At 54.7% G+C, this 27,403-nt stretch overlaps 1 protein-coding gene across 1 annotated transcript in view; it reads left to right on the top strand.

Annotated features, from left to right (window-relative positions):
• The window catches only part of ARHGEF10L (Rho guanine nucleotide exchange factor (GEF) 10-like), a 182,431-nt gene that overhangs the window by 129,868 nt on the left and 25,160 nt on the right, over positions 1-27,403 (top strand). Inside the window, exons 23-27 of the mRNA XM_011934051.1 lie at positions 102-223; positions 6,166-6,252; positions 7,359-7,582; positions 10,251-10,405; positions 18,040-18,188. Of these exons, the coding sequence (XP_011789441.1) occupies positions 102-223; positions 6,166-6,252; positions 7,359-7,582; positions 10,251-10,405; positions 18,040-18,188 (737 nt within the window). The remainder of the gene's footprint in view (positions 1-101; positions 224-6,165; positions 6,253-7,358; positions 7,583-10,250; positions 10,406-18,039; positions 18,189-27,403) is intronic.

Genomic DNA, 27,403 nt, shown 5'->3' with positions numbered 1-27,403 from the left:
CTGGGGCCTGCAGTGGCTCCCTGGGGCTTGGAGGGCTCCTCATGGCCTGGTTGGTCCTTGGACTCTGACCAGCTCTACCCACCTCCTTCCTCTTGCTGTAGGGGAGGAGAACCAGCCAGGCTGGCTATGCCCGGATGAGGACAAGAAGAGCAAAGCCCCGTTCTGGTGCCCGATCCTGGCCTGCTGCATCCCTGCCTTCTCCTCTCGGGCACTCAGCCTGCAGGTGAGTGGAGCGGATCTTGCTGAGCCAACCTCGAAGGTGGCTGCGGCTCCCCCTCGCCTGGGAGAACCAGAGTTTCCAGGGAGCGCCCACAGCAGGGAAGGCTCAGGTTCCAGCTGCGGCTTCTAAATTCTTACTGACAGACTTGGTCGAGCCTTTTTGTTGCTTCGGGAATCAGCTTTCCCGCCAAAAAAATGGAAGTGAATGACCACTGTGGGTCAAGTGAATGGAAAATTCCATTATTTTGAGACAATAAACAGCAATGATCTCATCTGTTGATGGCATGTCTCCAGATCATGCTGAAGCGGCTGTGCCAGCCCCTGTGGGTTGGGTGCTTTGTGGTCCGCCAGGTGGGAGCCGGCTTTGGTGCAGGGATTGCCCTCATTGTGGGATGCTCCCTGATGTGCCGTCAGGCCTCCCGTGTATTGAGCACTTGCTCTACCCCCTGGTTCTTTCCTGCCATTCTCTTATTTTAATATCTGTAAGAACCTTGCGAGTAGATGTTTCTCTATCCATTTCACAGATAAAGAAACTAAGGCTAAGACAAGTGCTATGATTTTCCAAAAAGGACACAGCGAGTAAGAATTTGAACCGTGCCCTGCCTGATCACAACACCCAGGGTCTTAACCATGAGGATGTTCAGCCCCTACGGGTTACCTGCCCTTATACCCTTATGCCCCCTCCATCTGGAGCAACTACTGCCTCCCCTTTCCCAGGGAGATGAGGTCATCTCAGCTGCAGGGATGGGAGCACCAGCTGGGGACCCAGGCCCAGCTTGGTGAGCCCCAAGAGACGTGCCGATTGGGCTGTAGACTGGGGATCTAAAAAACTGAAAGAACAAATCCTTGAGATGTGAGTTCATTTGTTCACTTGTCCATTCTGCATGTAATTTTTTGAGGACCTGTTTTGTGCTAGACCCTGGGAATACAGTAGTGACTAAGACTTACAAGGTCCCAACCCTTATGTAGCTTTGAATCCTAGCAGAGAGAGAGAGGCAAAAACCCAGCAAACCAAAGGAAATAGAAAAGAGTGAGGTGCATAACAAAGACATCAGGGCCACAATAGATACATAGGTGGGTTGAGGTTCAGAGATGGCCACTTGGAGGAGGTGGCGTTTAAACTGAGACCTGAATGGCAAGAAGGATTCAGCCCAGGGATGGGAACGATATTGCCAGTAGACAAACTCACACAGAGGGTGCAGCAGGAACAGTGGGGGAAGCCAGGTGAGGCAGGAGGAAAGAGGACGGGCCCCGAGGTCAGCTGGTGGGTGAGCTGGACCACACCAGCCTTGCAGGCTGGGTCAGCTTTGGATTTCGTTCTCAGAACAGTGAAAAGCCTTGGAAACAGATGTTTCCCAAGCTGGGGACTAGTACGATTTGATTTATAATTTGCATTTTTTGGATCCTTCTGGCTGGTGTGTGAGAGTGAATTGCAGATAAGAATGGATACCGGAACTGGGCGTGGTGGCCCACTTCGGGAGGCTGTGGTGGCCCACTTTGGGAGGCTGAGGTGAGAGGGTCACTTGAGTCCAGGGGTTTGAGACCAGCCTGGGCAACATAGTAAGACCCCCATCTCTACAAAATAAAAATAAAAAAATTAGCCAGGTGTGGTGGCGCGAGCCTATAGTCCTAGTGGCTTGGGAGGCTGAGGTGGGAGGATCGCTTGAGCCCAGGAGGTTGAGGCTGCAGTAAGCTGTGATTGCACCCCTGCACTCTAGCCTGGGGGACAGAGTGAGACCCTGTCTCAAATAAATAAGTAAATAATACAAAAGGAATGGATGTCGGCTGGGTGGAGTGGCTCACGTCTGTAATCCCAGCATTTTGGGAGGCCAAGGCAGGTGGATCACTTGAGGTCAGGAGTTCGAGACCAGCCTGGCAAACATGGTGAAACCCTGTCTCTACCAAAAATACAAAAATTAGCTGAGCTTGGTGGTGCATACCTGTAGTCCTAGCTACTGGAGAGGCTGAGGTGGAAAAATCACTTGAACCCAGGAGGCAGAGGTTGCAGTGAGCCGAAATAGTGCCACTGCATGCCATCTTGGGTGACACAGTGTGAGACCCTGTCTCAAAAAAAAAAAAAAAAAGAATGGATATAGAGGGAGCAGCTCAGAGCTCAGCTCAGGGTCCTACTGAGATGTGACAAGACTTGATGTGGGCGGAGGCCAGGGCTGTGACTGGAGTAAGGCATCCTTGCCTCAGGCACAAAATTTCAGCAGATGTCAAAAATCTCAATAATTAAAATAAATACTATTTTAATGCAGTGCTTAAATATAATCAAATCAGCAAATTTCTGCTTGTGGTTTGGTTGCTCTTTTTGTCTCTTGATACACAAAGGGCCAGGATTAGGGTGAGGCGAGTGAGCCAGGGTTGCACAAGCGTAGGGTGAAGTTTTGTCTGTATTTAAACTTTTAAATAATTATTCATTGTGGATTTTTTGCATTAATATTGATTTTTTTAAAGTTGCCTTACTCTTTCTCTCTCTATATATTTTTTGTGACTGTGTTTTTGGTGCTCTTTTAAATTTTGTACCCCAGCTAGGTGCCCCGTCTATCACCCTAGCCCCAGCCCTGGTGGAGGCCTTGGGCAAGGGAGGTGGGAACACGTTGGGGATGTGTTGTGGTGGAACTGGCTTAACTGGTGATAGATGGGGTATGCCAGATTGGGGGTTACCTGTGGGCCCCGGGGCCTTGGGCTGGAGGCAGTGACCATGGAGTGGGGAGTATCAGGGCCCACTGTGCCTGCCGCCAGCTTGGCCTTAGTGCATTCCTGCAGAAGGCTGGCCCTGGGTGACTTTTATGGTGGGCATTGGATTCTCCTGTATCCCTCAGGGCCTTGGGTCTCTTGAGAGCACAGGATGCAGGCTGAGCCCTGACAGATCAGACCCCAGTGGTGGAGCCACAGACTGGCCACTGCCTCCAAGGCCTCCCCAAAAGAAACCGCCATCCAGGTGGGGAGCCTCTGCCACCTCAAACCTGGGGAACCAGGGCCCACGAATCTCCTCAGTGCAAGCTCTCGGGGCCCAGGAATATGTAGGCCAGAAGCCTCCTCAGTCCTGCTGGCCCCAGCTCACTGTCTCCTGAGGAGCGCCAGGGCTAGTGGAGGGAGGCGAGTGACTCTCTGTGGTAAGGGGCCTGTGGAGCTCCCAGAAGCCAGAGCAGAACCTGTCTGGCCACACTTGCTAGGCCTCAAATTGCCATCCCATTCTGCCCACACCCTACCCCACCCCCCGCCAGTCCAGACACATGTGCCCCATCAGCTGTTTGCTGGCAGCCTGATGAATTAGGGCCTTGGAGTACCAAGGCCCTGTCCAATTACTGCAGAAACAGATGTGAGTGTGTGAACCGCTGCCCAGGCCCCCTTCCAACACACCACGTTTCCAGGTGGTCCTGGGGCAGGGGTGACTCCAGCTCTGGCTGGCCTCATGGCAGCCAGTGGCCCAGACTATTTGTCTATGGAGGGCTTGGGCTGGGCAGAGGGAGTTGCTGGCCACCGTGTAGACAGGGTCAGCACTCTTGTACCAGTAGACGAGGGTGTGTTGGGCTCTTTCCTTCAAGGGACCGGGGTGTTGGGGCGGGAGGCAGGAGTAGGTCTCTTGTCTGTGCTGACAGTGGCCGCTGCCCACACTGGGCCACACCAAGGCCTTCTGACTCAAGGGAATCAGCCGGGGGCATGACAGAGCATCAGCAGGGGCCACCTGCCTTGGATTGAGTCCCAACAGAGCGACATCAGGAATGCTGCCTCAGCTCATGGTATCTTAAACTGGGGTGGTCACAGCACCTCCCTGACTGGGTCACCATGAGGATTAAAGGATACAATTTGGGTCAGGTGCTTAGCCAGTTGTATGGGGTGCGCTCAGGGCTCAAGAAATGGAAGCAAACACCTGAGGACACCTTGGTCCCCAGGAAGGAAAGGACACTGGAGTCTATCCTGTGGCATTTCTGAAGGCCTGACTACTGGGGTGTTGAAGGTTCTTCTTGGACCCCTGGCTCCATCCAAGGGGGAATGTTCTCCCTGGAGGGGCAGCAGATGGGCAGGGAGGGTTCAGCACAAACCCGTTTCCTTGATTGTCAGTCTCAGAGCCTGCCCGGGGACAGGGCCTTGGGGATGGGGCTGGGGGTGCTGCCTGCTCTGAGATGCTTTAAAACTCAAGCATCTTGGGAGCCCAGACCCACAGGGAGTCTGTGGCCAGGCTTGCTTAGGCCAAAGCTCACCAGCCCACTGGGCTGTGTCTTGACCTTCACCGACCTCAGCCAGAACTGCTGTTGGCCGTGTACCCTGTCTGCTGCTCATCTGTGATAGCTCCACCCTCATAGCCTTGCTCGGATGATGAAATGAGCTAAGGTGTGTGAAGTGCTAGAATATCCCATGGGAGGCCCTTGGTAAGCCTTAGCAGCTGTGGGGTAACTGGGTACCTGGCCCTGGGCCGGGTACTTTACACTTTCCCTCTCCAGTCCCCATGGCTATCCTGAGAGATTTCAGGGTCTCTGCTCTGTAGGTGAGGACCTGATTTGTTCAGTACCATCCAGATGGTAACCACTGAGCTGGGGTTGGAGCCAGGTTGGCTGTACCTGAAGCTGCTTCCCTTCACAGCCTCGTGCTCCCCTCTTCTTTTCTGCATAGGGTACCTTGACTTCCCAGCTTCCTGGCACAGGCAAGACATTTAGGGCCAGGGCCTTGCCTGTGAAGGAGCCATTGGAGTTTTTTCCACCATCTTCAACCTGGCTCTGTTGACTCAGCTGACATCAGGGCCCACTGGAGTTGCCATGGAAATGCCCGAGCAGGGGCTGCTGTGGCCTCCTCTCCACCAAGGGAGCAGAGAGAGCATCAGCCTAGCAGAAAGGACATGCACCCTCAGCTAGATGCAGCCACCAGGAAGCAGAGAAGACGGAGCCTGGAGGCCAGGCTTAGTGAAGCCCCTTGCTCTGAATGTGGGGACCCATGTTTTCAGCAGGCAGAACTGGGGCCTCAGAGTGCCGAGGCCTCTGGCGTGCAGCCAGGCTTCTGGGGTAAAATTCAACCAGAATAGAAAGAGACCTGAACCAGGAGTAGGTTTGAATTCTAGCCCTGACTCTGCCACTAACATGCTGTGTGACCTTGAGCCAGGCACACCTCCCTCTGACCTTCAAGTTGGCATCTGCTAAATGAGGAGGCTGGATGAGGTGACCTCTTAGGACTCTCGCCCATGGCCATTAGAAATTTTGTTAGAATATTCTAACAATGGGTCCAGGGACGGCTGGGGCTTTCAGCACCAGCAGAGGGCAGCAGCTCCCTGGAAAAGAGCCCAGTGGTCGGCCGCATCCTCCCTCCAGCCAAGAGCTGTTTCCACTCTGTCTTCTCTTTCAGTATGGCCCATGAGTGGGTCAGGCCATTTCCTAGAATTGCTGTCCTGGCCAGAGAGAGGGACTGGCCAGGTCTAGCTCAGGAAACAGGCCTCAGAGAAAGCCCACCCAACACGGGGTCTGGGGCAGCTGATTCAGGGGGAGCAGGCGGAAGGTGGTTACTGGTGATAGCGGCAACAGGCTGAGCCCTGGTTTCTGTGCATGGCCCTCACAAGCTGCCCAGCCCTGCCACTCACCTCCCCTGTGGTCTAGGGCAGTCACCTGCCCTCTGTGACCCTCATTTCCCTGTCCGTAAAATAAGGAGGGGTGGGCATTAGTGGCTTTCAAGAAACCGTATCTGGAAGCTGCTCTGTTTCAGAGACCCTGGGCTGATACAGAGCCTCCTGCAGGCCTCTTCTAGCCGGGAGGTGCTAGGAGAGGAAGAACAAATGTGAGCGTGTAGGAACTGCCTGGAGAAGCAGGCACTTGTGAAGCATGTTGCTTTCCTGGTCCCCACCCACAGGGATTCTAATCCAGGGAGAGTTGGATGGGGCCCAGGAATCTGCCAAATATTGGCATCGGGGCACCTTGACGATTAATCTCACATGTACCATTTCTGTCTCTGCAGCTTGGGGCCCTGGTCCACAGTCCTGTCAACTGTCCCCTGCTGGGCTTCTCAGCGGTCAGCACCTCCCTTCCACAGGGCTACCTCTGGGTGAGTCACCCCCCTGCCCAGCTGGGCATTCTGGCCTCAGGATAGGAGTAGGAAGAGCAGTACCTGGGAGGGGGTGCTGGAGACAGCAGCTGCCTGCCTCATCTCGTGCAGCTTCATCCAGCAAGGTCTTCCTGGGAACCTCTGGTGCCAGCACTGTATATGGAGTTGGGAGGTGCAACCTCATCTGGGGCAACAGAAAACCAGGGAGCTAATAAGAGAGTGTGCCTTTTGCAAATGGTGACAGGGCTGAGAAGTAAGTGAAAGGGGGAGCTGTGCAGAGGGCCTGGGTCTCAGGATCTTCACCCCTGGAGTCAGGATGCAAGACTGGCTAGTGCCCTACTCATGCAGACATTCGCCCACCTTTCTATCCTTGGGCTTCCTGGCAAAGCCTCCCTTGATTCAAGTGAGGTGCTCTCTGCCATGTTCCTTGTGCTGCAAATTGTGTGCTCTCTTTGCTGCTCCCCGTCTGAGAGTGATTTGTTCCTCATCGTTTCCCCATGATCCACATGGTATATCCATCCATCCATCATCCATCCATCTATCCACCCACCTATCCATCTATCCATCTACCCACCCACCTACCTATCAGTTTATCCATCCAACAAGAATATATATTTAATCCATCTATTTATTTATCTGTCCATCTATCTATCCACCCACCCATCCATTCATTCACCTATACAGCCTTCCATCTATCTGTCTATCATCTGTCCACCCATCCATCCATCCATCCAATAAGAATATATTGAGTATGTATCTATCATATGCTAGACACAGAGGTAAAACAATGGTCAACACAGAGAAGGGCATTTTAAAGGGATGGAGTAGATGTTTACTTTATATTCGTTGAAATGCACCCTGCAGAGGAGGAAATAGAAAGCTGACTGAGTATTTAGCCCACCTTAGCTCCTTACCTGATTTCCTGTGGGCCCTGAAGCTAACTTGTTGCCATGGCAGCTGGAGGTAAATGACCTTTGTGACTGCAGGAGTGTGTGGGCAGGAGAAGGGATGTGTCTCTCAATGGATGGGGTCCTTGGGAAAGCAGGTCCTCCTCTGCTCCCTCTTGTGGTTCCCACCTGATAGCCTCTTTGGATCTCTGCTCCCAGGTTGGGGGTGGACAGGAAGGCGCAGGGGGCCAGGTGGAAATCTTTTCCTTGAACCGGCCCTCACCCCGCACCGTCAAGTCCTTCCCACTGGCAGCCCCTGTGCTCTGCATGGAGTACATCCCGGAATTGGAGGAGGAGGCAGAGAGCAGAGATGAGAGCCGGACAGCTGCTGACCCCTCAGCCACAGTACATCCAACCATCTGCCTTGGGCTCCAGGATGGCAGGTGAGGGGCCCAGAAGGAGGGGTGAGAGCAGCTTCTGCAGGGCTGGGCACTGGGTGGGGGCTGTTCCTGTAGCTTTCTGGATCTGCCTGTTGCGGGCCAACATTCTCTGCCCCTGCTCTGCAGGAAGGTAGGCACCAGAGCTGCCCAGTGTGGGAGCCAGTGTTGGGAGCTGCCTGCAGTGCAGTTGCCTGGCTCCTCCCAGGAAGCATGGCTGGTGGAGGTGGATGCTGACTCTGCTGTCAGCCAGACCTGGGTTTGAATTTCAGCTCACCCACTTCCTTTCTCTGGGTCCTGGGCACTCATTTAACCTCTCTGAACCTCAGTTTCTCATCTGTAAAGTGGGGACCAGAATCCCCCCATGCAGGGCTGCTGTGAGAGCCCACTGAGACACAGCCACATGAGGCCTTCAGTTCACTTAGCTATCATTGAATGTTCACTATATGTGGCCCCCATTCCCCTTGCTGGGCAGGGTGAGGGTTCCAGGGTGTTTCCAGGTCAAGAGGTTACTACTGGCAGAGGGGGCTGCCCTCTGTAAGACATCTGGGGCTTTGTGAATCAGCAAAACCCTGACTCGAAGCAAGGAGGCTCAGGGCAAGCTGTGGCCTGTGCAGGATGGATAGACCACCTCCTATAGCAGAAAGGGAGAGGGAATGTTCATCCTGTGCACAGGGAGGTGAAGGTGAGGATCGGTGAAGATCTGAGGTGGGCCGCACCCCGGGGAGTCTAGGGCCTGGCACTGCTGTGTCCTGTCCTCCCTGCGTCTCTGTGCGCTCCACCCCTCCTAGAGAGCAGGAGATGAGATGAGAGCATGTTTCCTGAGCACCTACTGTGTGCTGCTCAGAGGTGAGCCTCATAGCCACTCCTCTGTAACGCAGAGGTCGTTCCCTCCCCTTTCCCACACAAGGAAACGGAGTAAGGAGCAAAAGCCAAGGTTACTGAAGTCAACTGGGAGCCACTCTAACCTCCACACAGTCCAGGCTTGGCCTACAGCCAAGGGCCCAGCCAGGGCCTGGACCTAGGAGGGGCCTTCCAGACCTTTCTTTTTACCCCCCAAAGAAACCACATGTTCATTAAATAATCTCCCTCCATTCTCCTGCTCCCCACCCCCACCCCAGAAACCACTAATCTACTTTCTGTCTCTATGGGTTTGTCTCCTCAGGACACTGTATAAATGGACTCACACACTATGGATGTTCCATGTAAATGGCTCATACTCCATGTACATTTCATGTAAATGGACTCACACTACATATGTTTCAAGTGAATGACTCGCGCTATGTACATTTCATGTGAATGACTCACATGCTATGTACATTTCATGTGAATGACACACTGTGTACATTTCATGTGAATGACTCATGTGCTATGTACATTTCATGTGAATGATACACTGTACATTTCATGTGAATGACTCACTATGTACATTTCATGTGAATGACTTGCACACTAGTACATTTCATGTGAATGGACTCCCACTATGTATGTTTCATGTGATTGCCACACACTGTGTACATTTCATGTGAATGACACATACTGTGTATGTTTCATGTGAATGACTCACATGCTATGTACATTTCATGTGAATGACTCACATGCACTATGTACATTTCATGTGAATGGACTCACACTATGCATGTTTCATGTGAGTGACACACTGCATTTCATGTGAATGACTCACACTATGTACATTTTATGTGAATGACTCACACTAGGTACATTTCATACGCATGGACTCACTATGTATGCTTCATGTGATTGCCACATACTGTGTACATTTCATGTGAATGACTCACATGCTATGTACATTTCATGTGAATGACTCATGCACTATGTACATTTCATGTGAATGACACACTGTGTGCGTTTCATGTGAATGACTCATACTATGTACATTTCATGTGAATGACTTGCACACTAGTACATTTCATGTGAATGGACTCATACTATGTATGTTTCATGTGATTGTCACACACTATGTACATTTCATGTGAATGACTCACATGCTATGTACGTTTCATGTTAATGAATGACACACTGTACGTTTCATGTGAATGACTCACACGCTATGTACATTTCATGTGAATGACTTGCATACTAGTATATTTCATGTGAATAGGCTCACACTATGTATGTTTCATGTGAATGACTCACACACTATGTATGTTTCATGTAAAGGGACTCAGACGCTATGTGGCCTTTCCTGGCTGCTTCTCTTAGCATCACGCCTACAAGATCCTTCTGTGTAGCATGTGTCAGTACTTTGTTCCCTTTATGGTGGTGAAGTAGGCATCGTTGCCCCATTTTACAGAGAGAACTGAGGCTTAGCAGTCCAGGGTCTGTCAGACTGGAAAGTGACACGTCTGGATTCGAACTCAGGTCCGTGTGACTCTGAAAATAGCTCTCTCAGCACCTTTACTGTGCTGCCTCTGGAGCCTCCCTGAGTCCTCTTCATGACAGAGGTCAGGGAGGGTACCATTCCAGAAAACCATGGAAAAGTGAGCTCCCGCATGGTGGAGCTATGGCCTGGCCACACAGCAGAAAGGCGTGGCTTAGAGGGAGCCGCTCCCTGGGGCCCTCTCCCTAGGAGGGCATGGGGGCAGTGAGCAGGTGGGAGTGCTCAGTGTGTCACTCAGACTGCTCAGCCTGCTTCTCCGACCTCTCCCCGCAGCATCCTGCTCTATGGCAGTGTGGACACTGGCACCCAGTGCCTGGCGACCTGCAGGAGCCCAGGTCTGCAGCCTGTGCTCTGCCTGCGACACAGCCCCTTCCACCTGCTCGCTGGCCTGCAGGATGGGACCCTCGCTGCCTACCCTCGGACCAGCGGTGAGGACTGGGGGGAATGGGGGAAGGGGGGCAGTCCTGGATGCCAGCTGGGTGCCAGATTCTCTACCAAGAGAGGATACAGGAGGCTGGGCAGGGATGAATTGGGAAATCTTAGTGCTGAGGGCCTTGGGAGATCCCTGAGCCCCACTGGGGTTCAATGGGTGGTCCCCCATACGTGAATACTTGCTGGAATAGGGTGCTCACTACCATGTGGGCAGTGAAACCTGTTGGCAGGAGACTCTAGCGGATAAGAGAGGTACTCGTAGGTCAGAGGGACCTGGGTTCCCGTTCAGGCTTTGCCCGATGACAGCTGTATCCCTTGCTGCATGGTCTCCCTTCTTTGGTGCCTGGGACTCTTCATGAGAATAAGGGCAGCGCCCACTGCTCATGGGTCCTGGAGGGTTAGACAACTCCATGAGGGCAAAGCGCAGGGCCAGGCCCAGGGCGCACTCAGTGGAGTCAAATATTTCTGTCTGGGTTGTTTTATTGAGCCATCCCTAGCACAGGTTACGATGTCAAGAGGGCAGGAGGGTCATGTTTGGGCTGCTGTGCTCCAGGGCAGGGGTAAAGTGCTTAATGCATGCACGTTATCTTAATTCTCATGCATCTCTTGAGAATTTCATTTGCTTTACTGAGATGATGCTGACTGGGGACCGAACGCGCCTTCTCCCCAGCCATGTGGAGTGCTGTGGTCCCCATCCCCTGGGCTTGTTCAGCCCCGATTTGATGAAGGGGACTGAGCGGAGAGTGTAACCAGCCCCCAGTCCCCTAGAAGGGGCAGGGGAGCCTGAAGGCCCATGGCGTCTCTTCTCCCCTGCCTTTTCCGCCAGCCAGGCTATGATTGCTGCGTCATCACAGCCTGTTGTAGGGTTATAAACGGATATTTGTACTGAGCTAATTTTTTTTTTTGCCACTTGGCACTGTGTTGGTATTTTTAATTAGCTTTTGATAAGGCATTTATAGTTTTTAATTAAAGGGGGAAGAGGGAGGGAAAAACCCTTCTCACCGTCAGACCGAGTGTGCGTGTGAATGTAAATACGGGCTCAGATCTGCAGAGACTCATGAGGAGTTCTAGAGGGACCACTCCCGACCGGCTCCCACGAAACGCTGTGAGCCCGGCCTGTGCCGCCCTGGCGCCCTGGTCCCCAGCTTGGGTCGCCTTTGGCCTGTTCCCTCTTACTGCTCGATTCGCCAGTTTGGACACCTGGGTTGGAAGGAGGTGAGGCTGCCCTGACAAGGACCACAAATGGCAGATATGTAGAGTCGCGTATCCTAGAGGCTGGAACCCAGGGGTCCATGTTTGGATGGGTCATGGGCCCTCAGTAGGCGCTAGGGAAGGGCCTTGCTCCCAGCTGCTCCAGGCGTTTCCTTGCCTATGGCTGCAGAACTTCAACTTCCACGTGGTGTTCTCCCTGGCTGTGTGTCGGTGTGCAAATTTCCCTTTTTTATGAGGACACAGATAATATTGGATTAGGGACCTGTCCCTCTCTAGTATGAACTCATCTTAACTAATTACATCTGCAGTGACCTTACTTCCCAAGGAGGTCACATTCTGAGGTACTGGGTGCTGGGACCTTAACATACAGATGAGGGGGCACAGTTCACCCCAAAACAGGGGGCTTGGGGTCTACCCATTGGCTTCTAGCCTGGGGTTGGAGCCTGTTAGTTTGTCAGGACCAAAAGGGCCACTGGGGACCATTGAACCCCACGCCTTCATTTTCTGGATGGGAGCAGACTGTCCAGAGCCCCCTGACTGAGCTGAACCTGCACCCAGTACCCTGCCTCCCAGACTAGAGCTCTCTGCAGACGTGAGGGGGCTTTGGCTTGTCCAGGTAGAGTGGAGGCCATGAGACCTGAAGGCTGAGATGTTCTACCAGCTTTCCTGCCTTGCAAACATGTGTACACCAAATGCTTACCAAGCAGGTACTATATGCCATGGACACAGTGGCAAGCAAAATGGACAGACTGCCTGCCCTCATGGAGCTTACAGTCTATAGAGGGAGAGAGAATCGGTTAGTAAACAAGCAGAAGTATAAGATTATACATGGTGCCGAGGGCTCCTACGGGAAGGAATGAGTGTTGTGTGAGAGCCTTACTACCCAAGTATGGGGCGGGGTGTGCCACAAAGGCCTCCCTGAGGAGGGGGATCCTGAGGTTAAGATCTTAAGAAGTCAGGCAAGTGGAGAGTTGGGGGGATGGTGTTCTCAGCAGAGGGAACAGTACATGCAAAGGCCCGAAGGCAGGAGAATGCTTGATCTGGTGGGGGAAGCCGGAGAGGAGGCTGTTTTGCTGGACAACTAGAAGATGAAGTGGCACTAGGCATGAGCCAGGGGCAGACAGAGCTGTTTGTGAGGGCCTCCAACTTGTCTCAGTGTGTCAGGGAGTAGAGAGGCATGTTAGAGGTGGCTGAGCACTGGGCTCCCTCTGGCTGGTAGACAGGAGGGGAGGCAGGTTGGCTGGCTGAGAGGCTGAGGCAGCCACCTGGACAGGTGAATTTGGTGGTCATGCTCTCTCTGGGTGTCCAGTTTGGCTGTGGCCAAGAGGCCCCTGAGAAAGGGCTTGCCTTACCTGGTATCCCCACCCGTACCCAGTGTTATCTTTCAGAGGTGGCCCAGGCAGGCAGCTGGGTTCTCAGGACCTGCTATACCGTATGGGGTGGGTGGGATTTGCCTCCATCACCTTCTACCTGGATTACATGCAGCCGGGTCTGGAATCATCTGCCTGGTCCGTGACCAGCTGTGGGACTGGCATCAGCTTGGCCCTCATCCAGATTCACTGAGGCCTTGGATAACCCTCAGATACCCCCACCCATCCCAGCAGCAGAGCCAGGGCTTGGAACTGCACCTGCATCAACCTGGCATGCTCTGTATCAACCTCAGAACCCATTGTGGTGGCCCTGGTGGTGTGGAGGGTCCAGGGATTGTGAAAATCTAGACCCCTCATCTTCATCCAGACGCAGGTACTCCATGAAGTATTTGCTGGTGTTTGAAGTCACATGGTTACTGTCCTGCCGGGTTAGTCTGAGACCAAGACTGGATTCCTGCTAAAACTGGCATTCCTGGCCATGCTTTGGCTTATTGGAGAAGGACAGGACCAGACACAAATAGGTCTGTAGGACAGAACCTACAGAACCAGTAGCTGAGAGTTCACTGTCCAGACTCCAGGGTGACCAGGCCACGTGCAGGAATGGACTGGCAGAGCTGGAGCAGCCTCAGAGTCCCACCTGCAGCTGAGAGATGGGGAAACTGAGGCGAGAGCAGTGTGGCCATGGCAGTCACTCTGCTGCCCTCAGGAGCATCTGCTTGTTCTCATTCATTGTATTGCTCATGCATTTGCTCAATAAGCCAGTGCCCCTGAGGTGTCAGGCACACAGCAGGGTGCTGGGGCCCAGAGCTGAGCCAGGTGGCCACTGTCCTTGCCTGTGTGCTACCCAGGCTCTCCCGTGATACAGGGGCATTGCCAGGCCTTGGGTGGGGATGCTGGAGTATCCCTGGTTGGGCACTGGTGCTGTGGTTTGGAGTCTCCCCTTGAGGAGGTACATAGCGTAATGGGTAAGGGATGGGCTGGGCATCAGGCTGCTGGGATTGAGTCCCCACTGCGAGAGGTTGGGCCTTTGCTTTGCCCCTCTAATCCTCAGTGTCCTCGCCCGTGAAATGGGGGTGTGGGCAGCCCTACTTCATAGAATGGCTGTGAAGGGTAGACACGGCAATTCCCATGAATGCCATGACAGAGCCTGGAGGATTGGCGCCTCCCACGTGTCCCTTTATCACAGTTCATCATCATCACAGTCACTATTTACTGTCGCCCGGCAGGGGCTGCCCTTTGGGCCCCTCTCAGCTGTGATGACTCACTCTGGGACCTTCTTTCTGGCTCCAGCCCGATCTTGACCCCTGAGGGAGACCCGGGGGCTTTCTCCGCTGCGGGCTGGGGGAGGAGGGATGCCAGCTTCCTGAAGCTGCCTTTGCTGAGACAGGACCTTCATCTCCCTTGCACTGGCCGCGAGAGCCGGTGCCGGGCCCAGATGAATGGGCTGTCATGCAGGGGCAGGTGTGTGCGTGTGGGCCTGTGTTCCAGAACATGTGTGTGCGTACCCACAGCCACTGGAGGGGAAGATGAGGAGGGGTGGAAAGTGCGGGGCTGCCATCAGGCAGGGGCGGCTCTCACCAGAGCTCACAGCAACTGGGTTTGTGATCTCAGAATCATGGTGTGTGAGAGCTGGAAAGAATCTCAGAGGACCAAGTTTTATCCTCATGGTGCAGATGAGAAAACTGAGTCCCAGCAAGGGGAAGTCTCTTGTTCAGGATCCCACCATGGGCCCTCTAATCAGGGACTCCTGTCCAGTGTCCTTTATGAGCTTTTTTTTTTTTTGGAGACAGAATCTCACTGTGTCGCCCAGGCTAGAGTGCAGTGGTACTCCACTGCAACCTCTCCATCCTGGGTTCAAGCAATGATCCTGCCTCAGCCTCCCAAGTAGCTGGGATTACAGGCGCACACCACCATGCCCAACTAATTTTTTTATTTTTAGTAGAGACAGGGTTTCGCCATGTTGGCCAGGCTGGTCTTGAACTCCCAGCCTCAGGTGATCCACCCACCTCGGCCTCCCGAAGTGTTGGGATTATAGGTGTGAGCCACCGTACCCGGCCTTTGTGAGCTTTTTGATCTAACAGTATTAGCATTATTAAATTTCATCACAGTTCATCATTCTGCCCTGGAGTCAGGACTTCTTAGAGGATTTCTGGAGACTCCCCGCAAATGCAGGAACGGGCATTCATGTAGTCCTTAGGGTTTGACCCTAGCTCCTACCCTAGGCTGCCACAACGAGGCTCTGTTCCAGGGGAGTGGATGCAAGGGCTCCGGTGGCTATCACTGCTGGATAGAGCCTCCCTTTCCAGTTTTGGGAGGTGCTTCCTCACCATCCCTAGCTGCTTTGTCCCTGGGAGGGGTCCCAGCCCCCATCTCAGCCATAGCAGCCTAATGAGACGCCGGCTTCCAGCCAGGAACACTACTCACCTCTGGCCACTGGGGGGTGCTCAAAGCCTTGCATTTTCTTGGCTCTAGCCCTGGTGGAGGCCTGGCCACCTTCAGGTCACTCGCCCCTCCTGGACACCAGGCCCAGCTGCACAGCCCTTCAGAAACCTGAGAGGGCAGTGTGGTTGGAGAAGCAGGCCAGGCCCAGAGTCAGACAGAGCCAAGTTCAAAACCCATTGTGCAAGGTCTTAGTTCCATAGGTCACTGCTGTCACGTTGGTTAAGTGGATTCAACGCTTGCTTCCACACACTGTTGTGTTGTGGCAAATGACATCAAACAGTAAGAGCCACGAGCATAGACTCCTTTGTAGCTGAGTGAATTGGGGTAGTTATTTAAACTCACTGTGTCTCAGTTGTCTCTGTTATGAACAGGGATAATAATAGTATCTACCACACAGGCTTGCTGGGAGTTAAGGAAGTAATTCAAGGAAGGAGGGCCTGGTGTGCGGATACAGAACGCTATGTAAGAACTGCTGTCAAGGCCCCTGACTGTGTGCCCAGATAAATATTCTTGCATATTTTATTGCCTGCAACATCCGGAGAAGTGCAGGTGTGGTTACCATGCCCAGTGTGCAGATGAGGGAAACTGAGGTCCAGAGAGGCGAAGCCCCCTGTCCAAGTTCACACGGAAGCTCTGGGGCTGAGGACTGCCCTGCTCGGACTGCTTCCCTTGCGCTCACGCTGGCTGGCTGGGCAGAGTGCTCTGTGTGCCTGGAAGTCGAGGGGAGTCCTTGTTCCCCTGCCTCTTAGCTGAGCTTGGAGTCTGCCCATTTTAAGTAGGGTGTGAGGGCAGAAGGGGAACCTGTTTTATAGATGGGAAAGAGGAGGGGAGGGAGGGAAAACTGGGACCAGGCAAAGCATGGGATAGGACAGGGAAGGATGGGGAGGGGGTGGGAATCTAGTTTGGCTCTTCTGACCACACCCCAGCAGTGGCTTCCATCACGTACCCTGGGGCCCTTCCAGCTTTGGAGACGGCTGTGCCCCATCATGCCACCAAGCAGCTGGCTCGGAGGGGAAGGGTCTACCTGTGATGGGCTGCTCTGTATCAGGGACCCAGCAGAGGGCAGGTGAGGTAGCAGGGCATTGGCAAGCTCACAGCTAGCTGTGTCCTGTCTCTCAGTCCCCCGTCACTGCTGCCTATCTCTCCAGAGTGCGCCATGGCCCAGGCTGCTCCAGGCTGGGCCCCAGCTTCCCCTTCAACTCCCTTTACCTACCTGGCACCCTGACAAGACAGGGCAGCCACTAGGGTTCTGTGTGGCATCAGGTGTGACTTCTGAGAAAAAAACAATCTCGGCACGCACTGCTTGGTTGCCAGAGAAAATGGTTCTTGGGTGAGCTTGGCATCCCGGGGGAGGGGAGGACCTGGCTTGGGCCAGACTCCTAGGTCTGTTTGGTTTTCAGGCATGACAGACTGGAGATTTATTGTCTCTCAGAACATCCTCTGGATCAGGCATGGTGGCTCATGCCTGTAATCCCAGAACTTTGGGAGGCTGAGGCAGGTGGATCACTTGAGGTCAGGAGTTTGAGACCAGCCTGGCCAACATGGCGAAACCCTGTGTCTACTTTAAATTAACCAGGCATGGTGGTGGGCACCTATAATCTCAGTTACCTCAGAGGCCGAGGCAGGAGAATCGCTGGAATCCGGGGAGGCAGAGCGTGCAGTGAGCCAAGATTGTGCCACTGCAATCCAGCCTGGGAGACAGAGCAAGACTCTGTCTCAAAGAAAAAAGAAACGAACAAACAAAAAACACCCTCTACCTCACCTGGTGGCAGTGGTGTTTCTGGAGGAGGAAGAGATCTTGGTAAATTTGACAGAAGTGCCTTGGAGTCGGCCAAAAGATTCATGAGAAATCAAGATTCAGTCTGGATAAGCTATAGCATCGGAAAAGTCTTCAGAGACAATCTTGTCAACTCCTCACCCTATTTTACACATGGGGAAACTGAGGCCTCTTGAAGGGTAGAGATGTGCTCAAGGTCCTTAGCAAGTTAGTAGTAGCAGAACCAGGGCTAGACCCCAAGTCTCCCGACTCTGGGTCCAGGACACTTTCCACCATATCATGCTGCCTCTTCTGAGAAGCCTCCCGGATTTCCCCCGGGGCAGAATTAGCTCCGTCCATCTCAGCAGTTCTCAAGACCCTTGTGCAGGCCTGCTCATTTGTGCTTGGCATGTCATGTGATAACTGTGGATTAGCCTGTTGGTTGCTCTGACCAGTGAAGGGCTTCCTTGAGGGTAGGGCCTGTGTCTGATTCCTTTCTGTCTTCCCAGCACCCAGTGCATGGCCTGGTGTGCAGTAGGTGCTTACTACAAGAATGGGAGAGAGGGAAAGAGAGAGAGGGAGGCAGGGAAGGGAAGGGGGAAAGAGAATGGAGGGAGGGAGGAAGGAAGGGACGAATCTGAGAGTAGGTGTGGCCGGGTGTGGGAAATGAATGGTGGGAGTCGGAGGCAGATGGGGACAGCCACCATCCAGCTGGATGGAGAGAGAAAGGCCCTGGAGTGCGGGGAGAGGGTGTGTGGGGCCCCGCTGAGCCCCCTGCTGCTGGCCTGCGTTCCTGGGGGACCTGCTTGCCACTCCTGGCCCCTGACCTGCCTCCCCTCTCTCCCTGCAGGAGGTGTCCTGTGGGACCTGGAGAGCCCTCCCGTGTGCCTGACTGTGGGGCCTGGGCCTGTCCGCACCCTGTTGAGCCTGGAGGATGCTGTGTGGGCCAGCTGTGGGCCCCGGGTCACTGTCCTGGAAGCCACCACCCTCCAGCCTCAGGTACTGCCCTATCCTTTGTCTTGTGGCCCTGGAGGCCTGCCTCCCTTTTGCTGACCCTTTCTTACGTCCACCCCGGCACTGCTTTCAGCTCCCAGTAGCATCTTAGGGATCGATTGGGCAGAGTTTGTCTGGAAGCAGGGGGGGCCAAGGTCCCAATTGGGCCTGACCTCTTCCTCTGCCACACATCGCCAAGGCTACCAAGAGCAGAAAGCGCCCAGCTGCACTGCACTGTGGCCTGGATCCTGAGTTGTGTTGGTTGCTGCTTGTGGAAGTGGGACTGGGGTCCCTGTCCTTGGACTGATACCCAGGACTTGTACCCACGGAGCCCGGGCCATGCTGAGGGTATGGCCAGGGTGGATACAGCCATCCGCTGGGCTCTTCAAACCACATGGAGGGAGAGGCTGCCTGGGTCCTGCATTGCTCTGTTTCCAGCACCATCCACGCCTTGACCCCCAGGATGAGGGACTGGTCTGGGAGGCTCGTCCCTGGCTCAGCCTAGGCCCATGCCTGTCTCTGACCAACAGCACTGCCCGCTTACCTGACCACACCTGCAGTCCATCCTGGGCGGGAGACTCAGCATGGTTCCCCAAGAGGCATTTTGGTGATGTTTGATTTGTTTGGACTATCGATTGCGATGAGTCGCCACCTGGCCTGGAGTGGAACCCTCCCAGGGTGCTTCCTCATGAGGGGCGGTCTTCATTTGCCTATCTAGTTCTCTGTCATGCAGCCGCAAATCAGCTACTCAACAGTAGAAACACTAAGTGGAGTCCTGGGATCTTAAGAGCACAGATAATCAGGGCTGGGCTCCAGATGACACAACTCTCATTTGACAAAGGGGAAAACTGAGGCACGGGGCCTTATGAATGAGCTCTGAGACTGGAGGCTGAGTCTCAGGGATGTGGCCCGCCTCTTTCCCTGGCTTGCTGGAGCCAGACCAACCAGATCATCTTTCAGTTCTGCGGCTTACACCTGGGCGCCTCTGTGCTGGCCCCCGGGGAGCACGAGGCTTCTAGTCTGTAATGGGAATAAGTGTCCCATTCCTGGAATCCTTTTCCTTACTGTATCAGTCAGGGTTCTCCAGAGGAACAGAACCAATGAGACATATGTGAGTGTGTGTATGTGCATGTATATGTACACACATGTACATAGGAAGAGATTCATTCATAGAGAGTCGGCTCATGGGGTGGTGGAGGCAGTGAAGCCCCAGCATCTGTGGACAGCACTCTGGAGACCCAGGCAAGCTGCGGCATAGTTCAGTGTGAATACGGAGGCCTGGAAACCTGCCAGCTGGTGGTGTGCCTTCCAGTTCAGAAGCTGGCAGACCTGAGACCTCAAAAGAGCTGATGCTTCAGCGTGATTCTGAAGGCAGGAAAGAACCAGTGGAAGGTAGTCAGGCAGGGAGCGAATTCTCCCCTCTCAGCCTTTTCCATTCAGGCTTCAGCAGATTGGGTGAGGCCCGCCCACACTGGGAGGGCCTTGTGCATGACTAAGCCTACCATTCAGATGCTAATCTCATCCGGAGACACCCTCACAGACACACCCAGAGCCATGTTTAACCACATATCTGGGCTCTCGTGGCCCAGTCAAGTTGACGCATAAAATTAGCTCTCTCTCAAGGAGTAAGATGATGCTTGGGAGCTGTGGTACCCGGCCAGTTGCCAGCCTGGGAGATAACTGATCAGTGGCTCTTCCTGGGTGCTGGGAAGGGGAGGTGGAGTTACCCAGCCCAGCTCCTTAGACAGGAGGGAGAGGCAGCGCCATGTGCAGGACCAGCGGGTGAGCTTTTGCTCCTTTGAGGAGCAGGGGCCTGGGGGCTATTGGTGATTCTTGGGCCGGGTACCCTTCCTGGGCAGCATGAGCTCCAACCTCATGTCCTGGACTCATGCCAGGACCTGGAACTGGGGACCTTTGACCTCACTGGTACTATAGGGCTGGGCCAAGGGCAAGTGAGACACCAACAGGAGGGAAAACTGCTGCCTTAGCTTTCCCGGTTCCTCAGTCCCCTTTCTCCCCCAAGAACAGCTGGAGCAACTGTAGCTGCAGATTCCTTTCCCAGTCCCTGGTTCACACTGGGGGGCTTCCTGCTCTACCCCCAGCCCACCCCACCCCATCCCTTCCCAGCCCCTGGTTCATGCTGGGGGGCTTCCTGCTATCCCCCAAGCCCACCCTACCCCATCTCTTTTCTCCAAGGGCCTTGCACTTCCTTGGCCTTCTGAGAGGAAGGTGAGCAAGGAGAACTAGCTGTCCCCGGTCCTTTCGGGTACCCTGAGCCATCTGGGTCTCAAGCCAGGAAGAAGGACATGTCTGACCCCTTGGCCTGCCTCTCCCAGCAGCCCCCAGGTGTCTCAGCACTGTTCTCACAGCAAGTCTGACTGCTCTGCCAGCGGTGTCCTGTGGACCCCCTGGCACAGGGTCTGACTCAGCCCACGAGAATACTGGTGGACAGGTGCTTGGCCTGTAGGCCTAGTGTGCTGGGCACCCATTTAGGGCAGTGGTGTAGGAGGGAAGGGAGGTGCAGCCTGCTCTGGGGACCTCCAATCTGTTGGGGGAGACCCAACCCTTGGGGCAACCTTCAGTCTGATGTGGAAAACACAGTCTGTCTTTGGAGTGGGGGCTTCAGTCTGGGGGAGACACACAGCCTGCCCTTGGAGGGCCTCCAGTCTCATGGAGGAGGCACAGCCTGCCTTTTGAGGGCCTCTAGTCTGATGAGGGGGACCCAGCCCCTGTTCTCAATACTGGGGGAGCAGGGCCTGAGACAGGAAGAAGCCGAGAGCAGAGAGAGAAGGGAATGAGAGGGTGCAGGCCCTCAGCCCCCTGTTGGCCAGAGGACATTCTCAGTGCTGCCAGTAGGAGAACTGGGACGCACCAGGTAGGAGGCAGCTCAGGAAACAGGAGGCAGGGTGAACTAAGAGGCGTTTCCAAGGAAGAATCTTTTGATGACGGGATCTGGAGGGAGGGGAATCCAGAAACTACAGGCAGGGGCCTGCAAGAGCAGAGAAGCGACTGCCGGCTGCTGGCGGGGGAGATGTGAGTGGCAGGGCCCCAGGGCACAGAGCTGCCCCTGTGAGCTGGGCCTGTGGAGCTCCTCCCAGGCTCTCCTGGCAGCTCAGGAGCACTTGAGACTTCAGGAGTGGGGAGGACTGGGGAGGCATCATTGAAGACAGCAGCCCCCCTGCCTGTGTCCCGGCCACTTCCAACTCTGGGTAGCTGGCACCCTACCCCCTTAGAGGTGTGCAGTTGGAGAGCAGGCTGCTTCAGACGGGACCCTAGCTGTGCTCCTGCCAAGCTATGCAACCTTGAATAAGACATGGAGCCTTCCTGGGCCTCAGTTATTTCATCTGTAAAATGGAATGGTAACAGTACCAGTGGGGAGTTAGCAGGAGGACAAACTGAGGACATTCAAGTGAAAGGGGGAGGGCTAGATGGACATTATTTGCTGTCATTGTAATAATTTACCCATCTTAAATCTGCATTGCTGTGTATGTCGTTGATTTGGAAAATCAAGCTGCTCCCGGGGTCGGTGTCATCAGTGGGTGTGGGGCATGGAGCCCACACTGCAGGTCTGCCATCCTCTCGCCTCACTAGAAGACAGCCTTCCTCCTGCCAACAGCCGTCCAGGAGCATGGGACAGGTGGTGAAGGGAAGGACAGGGACCCGGGTCAGGCCCTGCCTGGCTCTCACCTGTTTTTACCCCTTGCCAGCCATAGTGCAGTCCACTCCCAACCCACAGAGCTCAGCTCTGGCGTGACCATCCCTGGGGCCCCAGTGGCCACCAGGCTATAGCCTGAGGCTGTGATTATTTAAGATTAGTTCTGGATCAGCTGCTCTAACGAAGGGTCTTTAGACCCTTAGATCAATATGGCCTTTCACCTGCTTTTCACATCTCAGGGGACATAAGGAGGGCTGCTGACTGGAGGGAGGTGAGATGGAGGAAGGGGTGGCCAGGGAGCCCCTGCAGCAGAGGCCAGCACGCGCCCCTGTCCACAACCAGGAAAATGGAAAAGTTTCTGTTCGTTGCGCGGTGCGGGCAGCTTGCCTTCAGTACATACAATCATTCGGCACAGTAACAAGGTGATCGCCATGCATATTTAATAAAGCCATGCTCCTGCTGCTTGGAATACAGGGGAAGCCAGCTCCACCTGGGCGCTGGAGATCTGGAAATGACTCCATCTGGTTGCTGCTAACGACTGCTTGACCTGCTCCTGGGCTGCCCAGCTCCATGCTCACCACAGTTGCCACTGCATGGCCAGCCAGGCCTGGGGGAGCCGCCTGAAGCCTGGGCTGCTGCTGCTCTCTCACTGGCTGTAGTCTCATATGTGTGCCTAGGGCTCAGCACCTGTGGGCTGTGCCTCGCATGCGACGTGTGCAGCAGAACGCCTACCTTCAGAGGAAGGGTGTTCCTTGCTGGCAGCCAAGTGGCAGAATCTGCCCTAGGCTTGAGAAAACCCCCTGTGGGGTTTGAGATTCTTGGAGCTGTTCAGTGCTCCACGCCAGGAGACTCAGGCATGTGTTTTGGCCGAGGGTATGGCTGGCATGGCCCAGGACCAAATGTGAAAACACAGGGGCTTAATCTAGGACTATGTTACCTTTAAGGGGCTTTTCTGATTCCTCCCACCCTCAGGAAGTAATCCAAACCAATGTATATTGAGCAATTCCTTTGGACCAGAAATAAGTTTTGCACTTTTCCTGTAGGATCTCATTTAATCCTCAAATCACGCTTTCGGATGAATACTATTATTCCCACTTTACAGATGAAACAGAGGCACAGAGAGGTTAAGTAACTTGCCCAAGGTCACACAGCTAGAAGAGGCAGGGTTGGGATTTGAACACAGACATTCTGAGTCTTAACCCCTGTGCTTAACCCATCCACCTTGGTAGGCAGAAGGCTCAGTTTCCTTTGGACTGCCTGGGCCCCCAAAGCTTTCTGTCCATGTCAGATATAACTCCCAGGAGCTCCTCTTGTTTCCATGACGCCTTCTGGGCTGAGGACTGTGTTGTGTTCATCTTTGTTTCCACAGTGCCTGGATCACTGGCACCTAGCAAGGGCTCCCAATTCCAGGCCTTCTGTGTGAGGTGCTGGAGGCACAGAAATGAGCAAGGTGGGCTCAGCAGTCCAGGAGCTCAGAGTCCAGTGTGCAGAGACAGAGCTGGGATCGTCAGCTTCTGCCCAGTGTTATGAGACCAGGGACAGGGAAAGCCCAGGGTAGGCGGGATCCCGGGGGAGGCGAGAGGGGTGCCACACCCAGCCGGAGGCGGGACAGGAGCAGGAGACAGTTGTCTGGAGGTCAGGATCCCCGAGCTCAGCTATGCAGGTGAGTTGGTGTGCGACTATGAAGGAAGAGGGGAAGTGATGTTCTGGCCAGAAGAAAGCGCCGCGAGCAACGCCCAGGCCAGAGGCAGCCTTCGAGTGGCCAGATGGCCTCCAGGGGTGGGGTGCCTGAGCTGAGGACTGCCTCCCTGAGGCCCACATGGCCTGGACTCTGCGCTTTGTCCAGCTGGTCCCTGCTGGGCCGCCTTGACCTGTTTCATGCCACCATCCCCTGCAGAGCTGGCACCCGCGGTCTGTGGGTTTTACGCTTGCCCACCAACTGCTTATTCAGCTCCTTGATCCCAGCAGAGGCAGAAGCGAGGCCTGGTAAATAATAATGTCGCTCACCAGGGCCCGTGTCAACACCGTGTCCTTTGCGTTCAGGATCTAGATCACACCGCCTTCAAAGTCTAATCCAGTCGTCTGGAGTTCGTTTTAACCGATCGCTGGAGGGGGAAGCCGGCTGTGGGATGATTGTGGCATCTTAATTTAAAAAAACTTATTGGGAACAGGCTGATAGCACGCCTGAGGCACACAGAGTGTGCTCTGCTGCATGGAGGGCCGGTGCCCTGCAAGGCTGCTCCCTGACAAGGTGTGGGCTGGGGTCTCTGCCACCCTGGCCTGTGGGAGGACAACAGTAGTGACAGGGTGGGGCGTTGGGGACCCAGCTGGGCTGTGAATACACATTATGCTGTTGGATCTCCTCAAGGCTGAGGAGTGACCCGCCGGGCCCATTTTATAGATGGGGATGTGGACTAGAAGCCCTTTTGCTTGCAGTCTGCAGCCTTGCTGGCCCCCTCCCACCACCAGGCCTTCACCTCTGTTGTTCCCTCTGCCTGGAGCACTGCCCCCCTCCTGTGTGGCTCCTCTGTAGCTTGGGTCTCGGCTTAAGTGCCGCCTCGTCAGTGAAGCCACCCTGACTGCTCCAGCTGAGTCATCCCCACCCCTTTATGGTCTCAGCACATCACCCGGCTTTATTGTCTTCAGAGTGTTGGTCACTTTCTGCAATTATCTCCTTGAATGCAGTTGTCCGTCTGCACCACTGGGATGTAAGCACCATGGAAACGGCGCCTCACTGCCTTGTTAACCAGTGAGTCCCAGGGCCGGGCACGGTGCAGCCTCTCAGCCAGTTAGGGGTGAGTGTGCCGGCACCTTCCTCCTCCAAGGTGGAGCTGCCTCTGCAGGGCGGTCACAGGGCCCTCGCAGGACTCTGCAGGAAGGTGAGATTTGGGGGTTAGGCATTCTTTCTGCGCTGGGGCAGTTAGGGAAGTGTCCTGGGAAGAACTGTGCCTTCAAGGAAGTAGGGCAGGGAGGCCCCTCCCAAGAGAGGGGAGGGAGGAATTCATAGAAGGGGCTTGTCCACAGGGTCTGCGGCCAGTGGGGATAGTCCCTGCCTGGATGGCAGCCAGGGACAGATGGACAACTGTGTCACTCGAGGGTGAGAGCCCTGCCTGGACCTGCCCCCACTCCAGCCTTGCGGTGTTTCTATGGCAACCCCCTTCCCCCAAGCAGATTTTCAGCCTTCCTGGTGCAGTTCCAAGAAGCGCAGGCCTGGGTCCTGCCTGGAAAGTGCTGGAACTCGGGGCGGGTGGCATCAGCATTTGGACCCCAGGCCCGGCTCCTGCCTTGCACGGCTGTGGTGGGGTTAACTGGGGTAGCCCCTCCCCCATTAGACCCAGGCTTCCCATCCTTGGAGAAGCCTGTCTGGACCATTTCACCTCCTACACACACCACAGCTATGTGCTGACATCCTGGCGCCGGTTATGGGATTAACCAGACCGAAGCTGAGTAGGGTGGGACCGGGCCTGACTGGCTCCCATTGTTACCATCGTATCCCCGTGGCCCAAGGCCAGGTCTGACACAGAGCAGGTGCTCAGTAAAGGGTGGTTAAGGCCAGAAGGGCAGCCCTTAGGGAGATGGGCTCTGTCTGTGGTGTTTCCCCAAGTGTGGTGGGGGCATTGCGAACAGCTGACCGGCTTGGTTTTTACCAGCTTTGGAGCATGAAGGTGCTTGGTGAAGCGCGTGCTGTCAGCAATCTGCTCTGCGGCTGACGCCTCCTGCTGCTGCACTGGTCTCTCATACCGGCACTCATGCTTTTTGTCCCTAAGCGTGACAGAGAAGAAACTTCTCTGGGCTCCTGGACACCAACAACCCTTGATTTCCTCTGCCCACCCCCCCAACCCCAGCCGCCTTCCCCACCCTTAATTTTCATGTTTAGTGCCTAAACTTAGTTTGCATGTATTAGCTGTTGTAAATCTATCATACCAGTGTGACGTGGCATGAATAATGCATCACTGGGCTGTATTAGTTTTCTGTCTCCTATCTTATTTATGACACGAAACGGGTGGGAATTTGCAGAAGAGAAATCCAGGCGCAGGGCTTCTTGGGTAATGGTATGCAAATTGGCGTGAGGGTGAAAAGATGCACCAGGCCCTCCCGGCGCCCAGGAGCTGCCGAGGAGGAGTGCCCGGGGTCTGGGCCCACCGCCAGTGCGTGCAGGGTCTCGCGTCCTATCACTGCGTGGAGTCAGCTCTGCTCGGCAGTTTGTCTTAATTTTTTTTGTTAATGTGTGTGTCATTGTGGTTGTCACCCTGTTATGTTTTTTAAATTAAAAGCTGGCAAGCAAAACTTGAGAAATGGATTTTCTAAAGATTGTGGAGACTTCCCAGGAGGCTCCGACAAGAACAAGTTCACAAGGAAGGCGAGCGTTTTCCAGCATCATGAAGGCTTGAAGCTAGATGTTCAGAAGGACTCCCTTTCAGGAAGTTTGTGACACATGGGAGGTAGGGGTGGGTTTGGGACCCCATAGGGCCTTCCTCTGTGGAGGGGTCAGAAATAAGTTGGTTGGTTGCAAAGTCGGGCCCAGAGGGGGTGAAGAGCATCTCAAGGCATGTCTTGTGGGGCAGTAGATGGCTGAGGGTCAGCCTCCAGGCCCCTCTCTCCTCACCTGGAGGAGCTCAGATCTTTCCTGTGTCGAGCACTTGGTTTCCCCTCAACCAGAAGATTTAGGTGATGAAAAGGTTTCGTGATTTTAAAAACAAGTTGGGAGCTGATGGCTCAGGGAACAGGCTTCATGAAACCTGACCTGGAGCAGGACAGAACCTGGAGGAGAAGGAGCCGGTACAGGGAAGGCGGATGAACAGACATCGTGGAGAGGACATATGGGACGGGAGGTGAGGAAGGGGTGCTGGCACAGCAGGGGCAGTCCTGTCCTTGTGAGTCACCCCCCAGTCTTAGCTGGCAGTAGCCAGCCCCTGATCCTCGCCTCCCCTCCACTCTGTGTGTCTCTTCCACATCCCCCTCCCCTCTGAGCCCATCAACAGGGAGAGGGGGAGGGTAGATGTCCAAGGGGCAACTGCTCAGTCCTTCTGAAACTTGGCAAGGAACAAAAAGAGCCATGGACATGGGTCTGCCGAATGTCAGCCGCTAGGCTGAGGGCTTAACGCAGTGGAGGCCAGGCCCTGGGTGTAATTAGGGAGGCTCCCTCCCTGGGTGGTTGGGGAGAATGAATGAGGTCACACTTGCAGAGGGTGTAGGTTAGTGCCTAATGCACACTCAGGCAGAGTGGCCGCTAAGCAATGGTCCTCTGTGAGCCTGGCAGCTGGGCTGCAGGGAGGGTCCACAGGAGGCAACCTCTGCAGGAGACATTCCCGGCTACCCCTGCATACCTTGTCTGAGGGGGCTTGGATGATGGTCAGTGCGGGCTCAGGGGCTGGGTTGGCTGGCCTTGCCACTGATGACCTCAGTTTCCTTCCTGTAAAATGGGGAATAATTATAGAACCTGCCCCAGGACTAAGCAGCTCCATGTACATGCAGATCCCAGGGCTGTGCCTGGTGGGAGGAAGCACCTCCCAGCTCAGCTGTTGTGTCACTGTGCTCACAGGACTTGCTCAGGGTGCCCGGGACC

This window comes from Colobus angolensis, unplaced genomic scaffold (assembly GCF_000951035.1).
Source record: "Colobus angolensis palliatus isolate OR3802 unplaced genomic scaffold, Cang.pa_1.0 Scaffold130, whole genome shotgun sequence".
In the NCBI taxonomy this organism is placed as follows: domain Eukaryota; kingdom Metazoa; phylum Chordata; class Mammalia; order Primates; family Cercopithecidae; genus Colobus; species Colobus angolensis.
The sequence above is the reverse complement of the archived record's forward strand: the minus strand, read 5'-3'. Positions and strand labels throughout refer to the sequence as shown.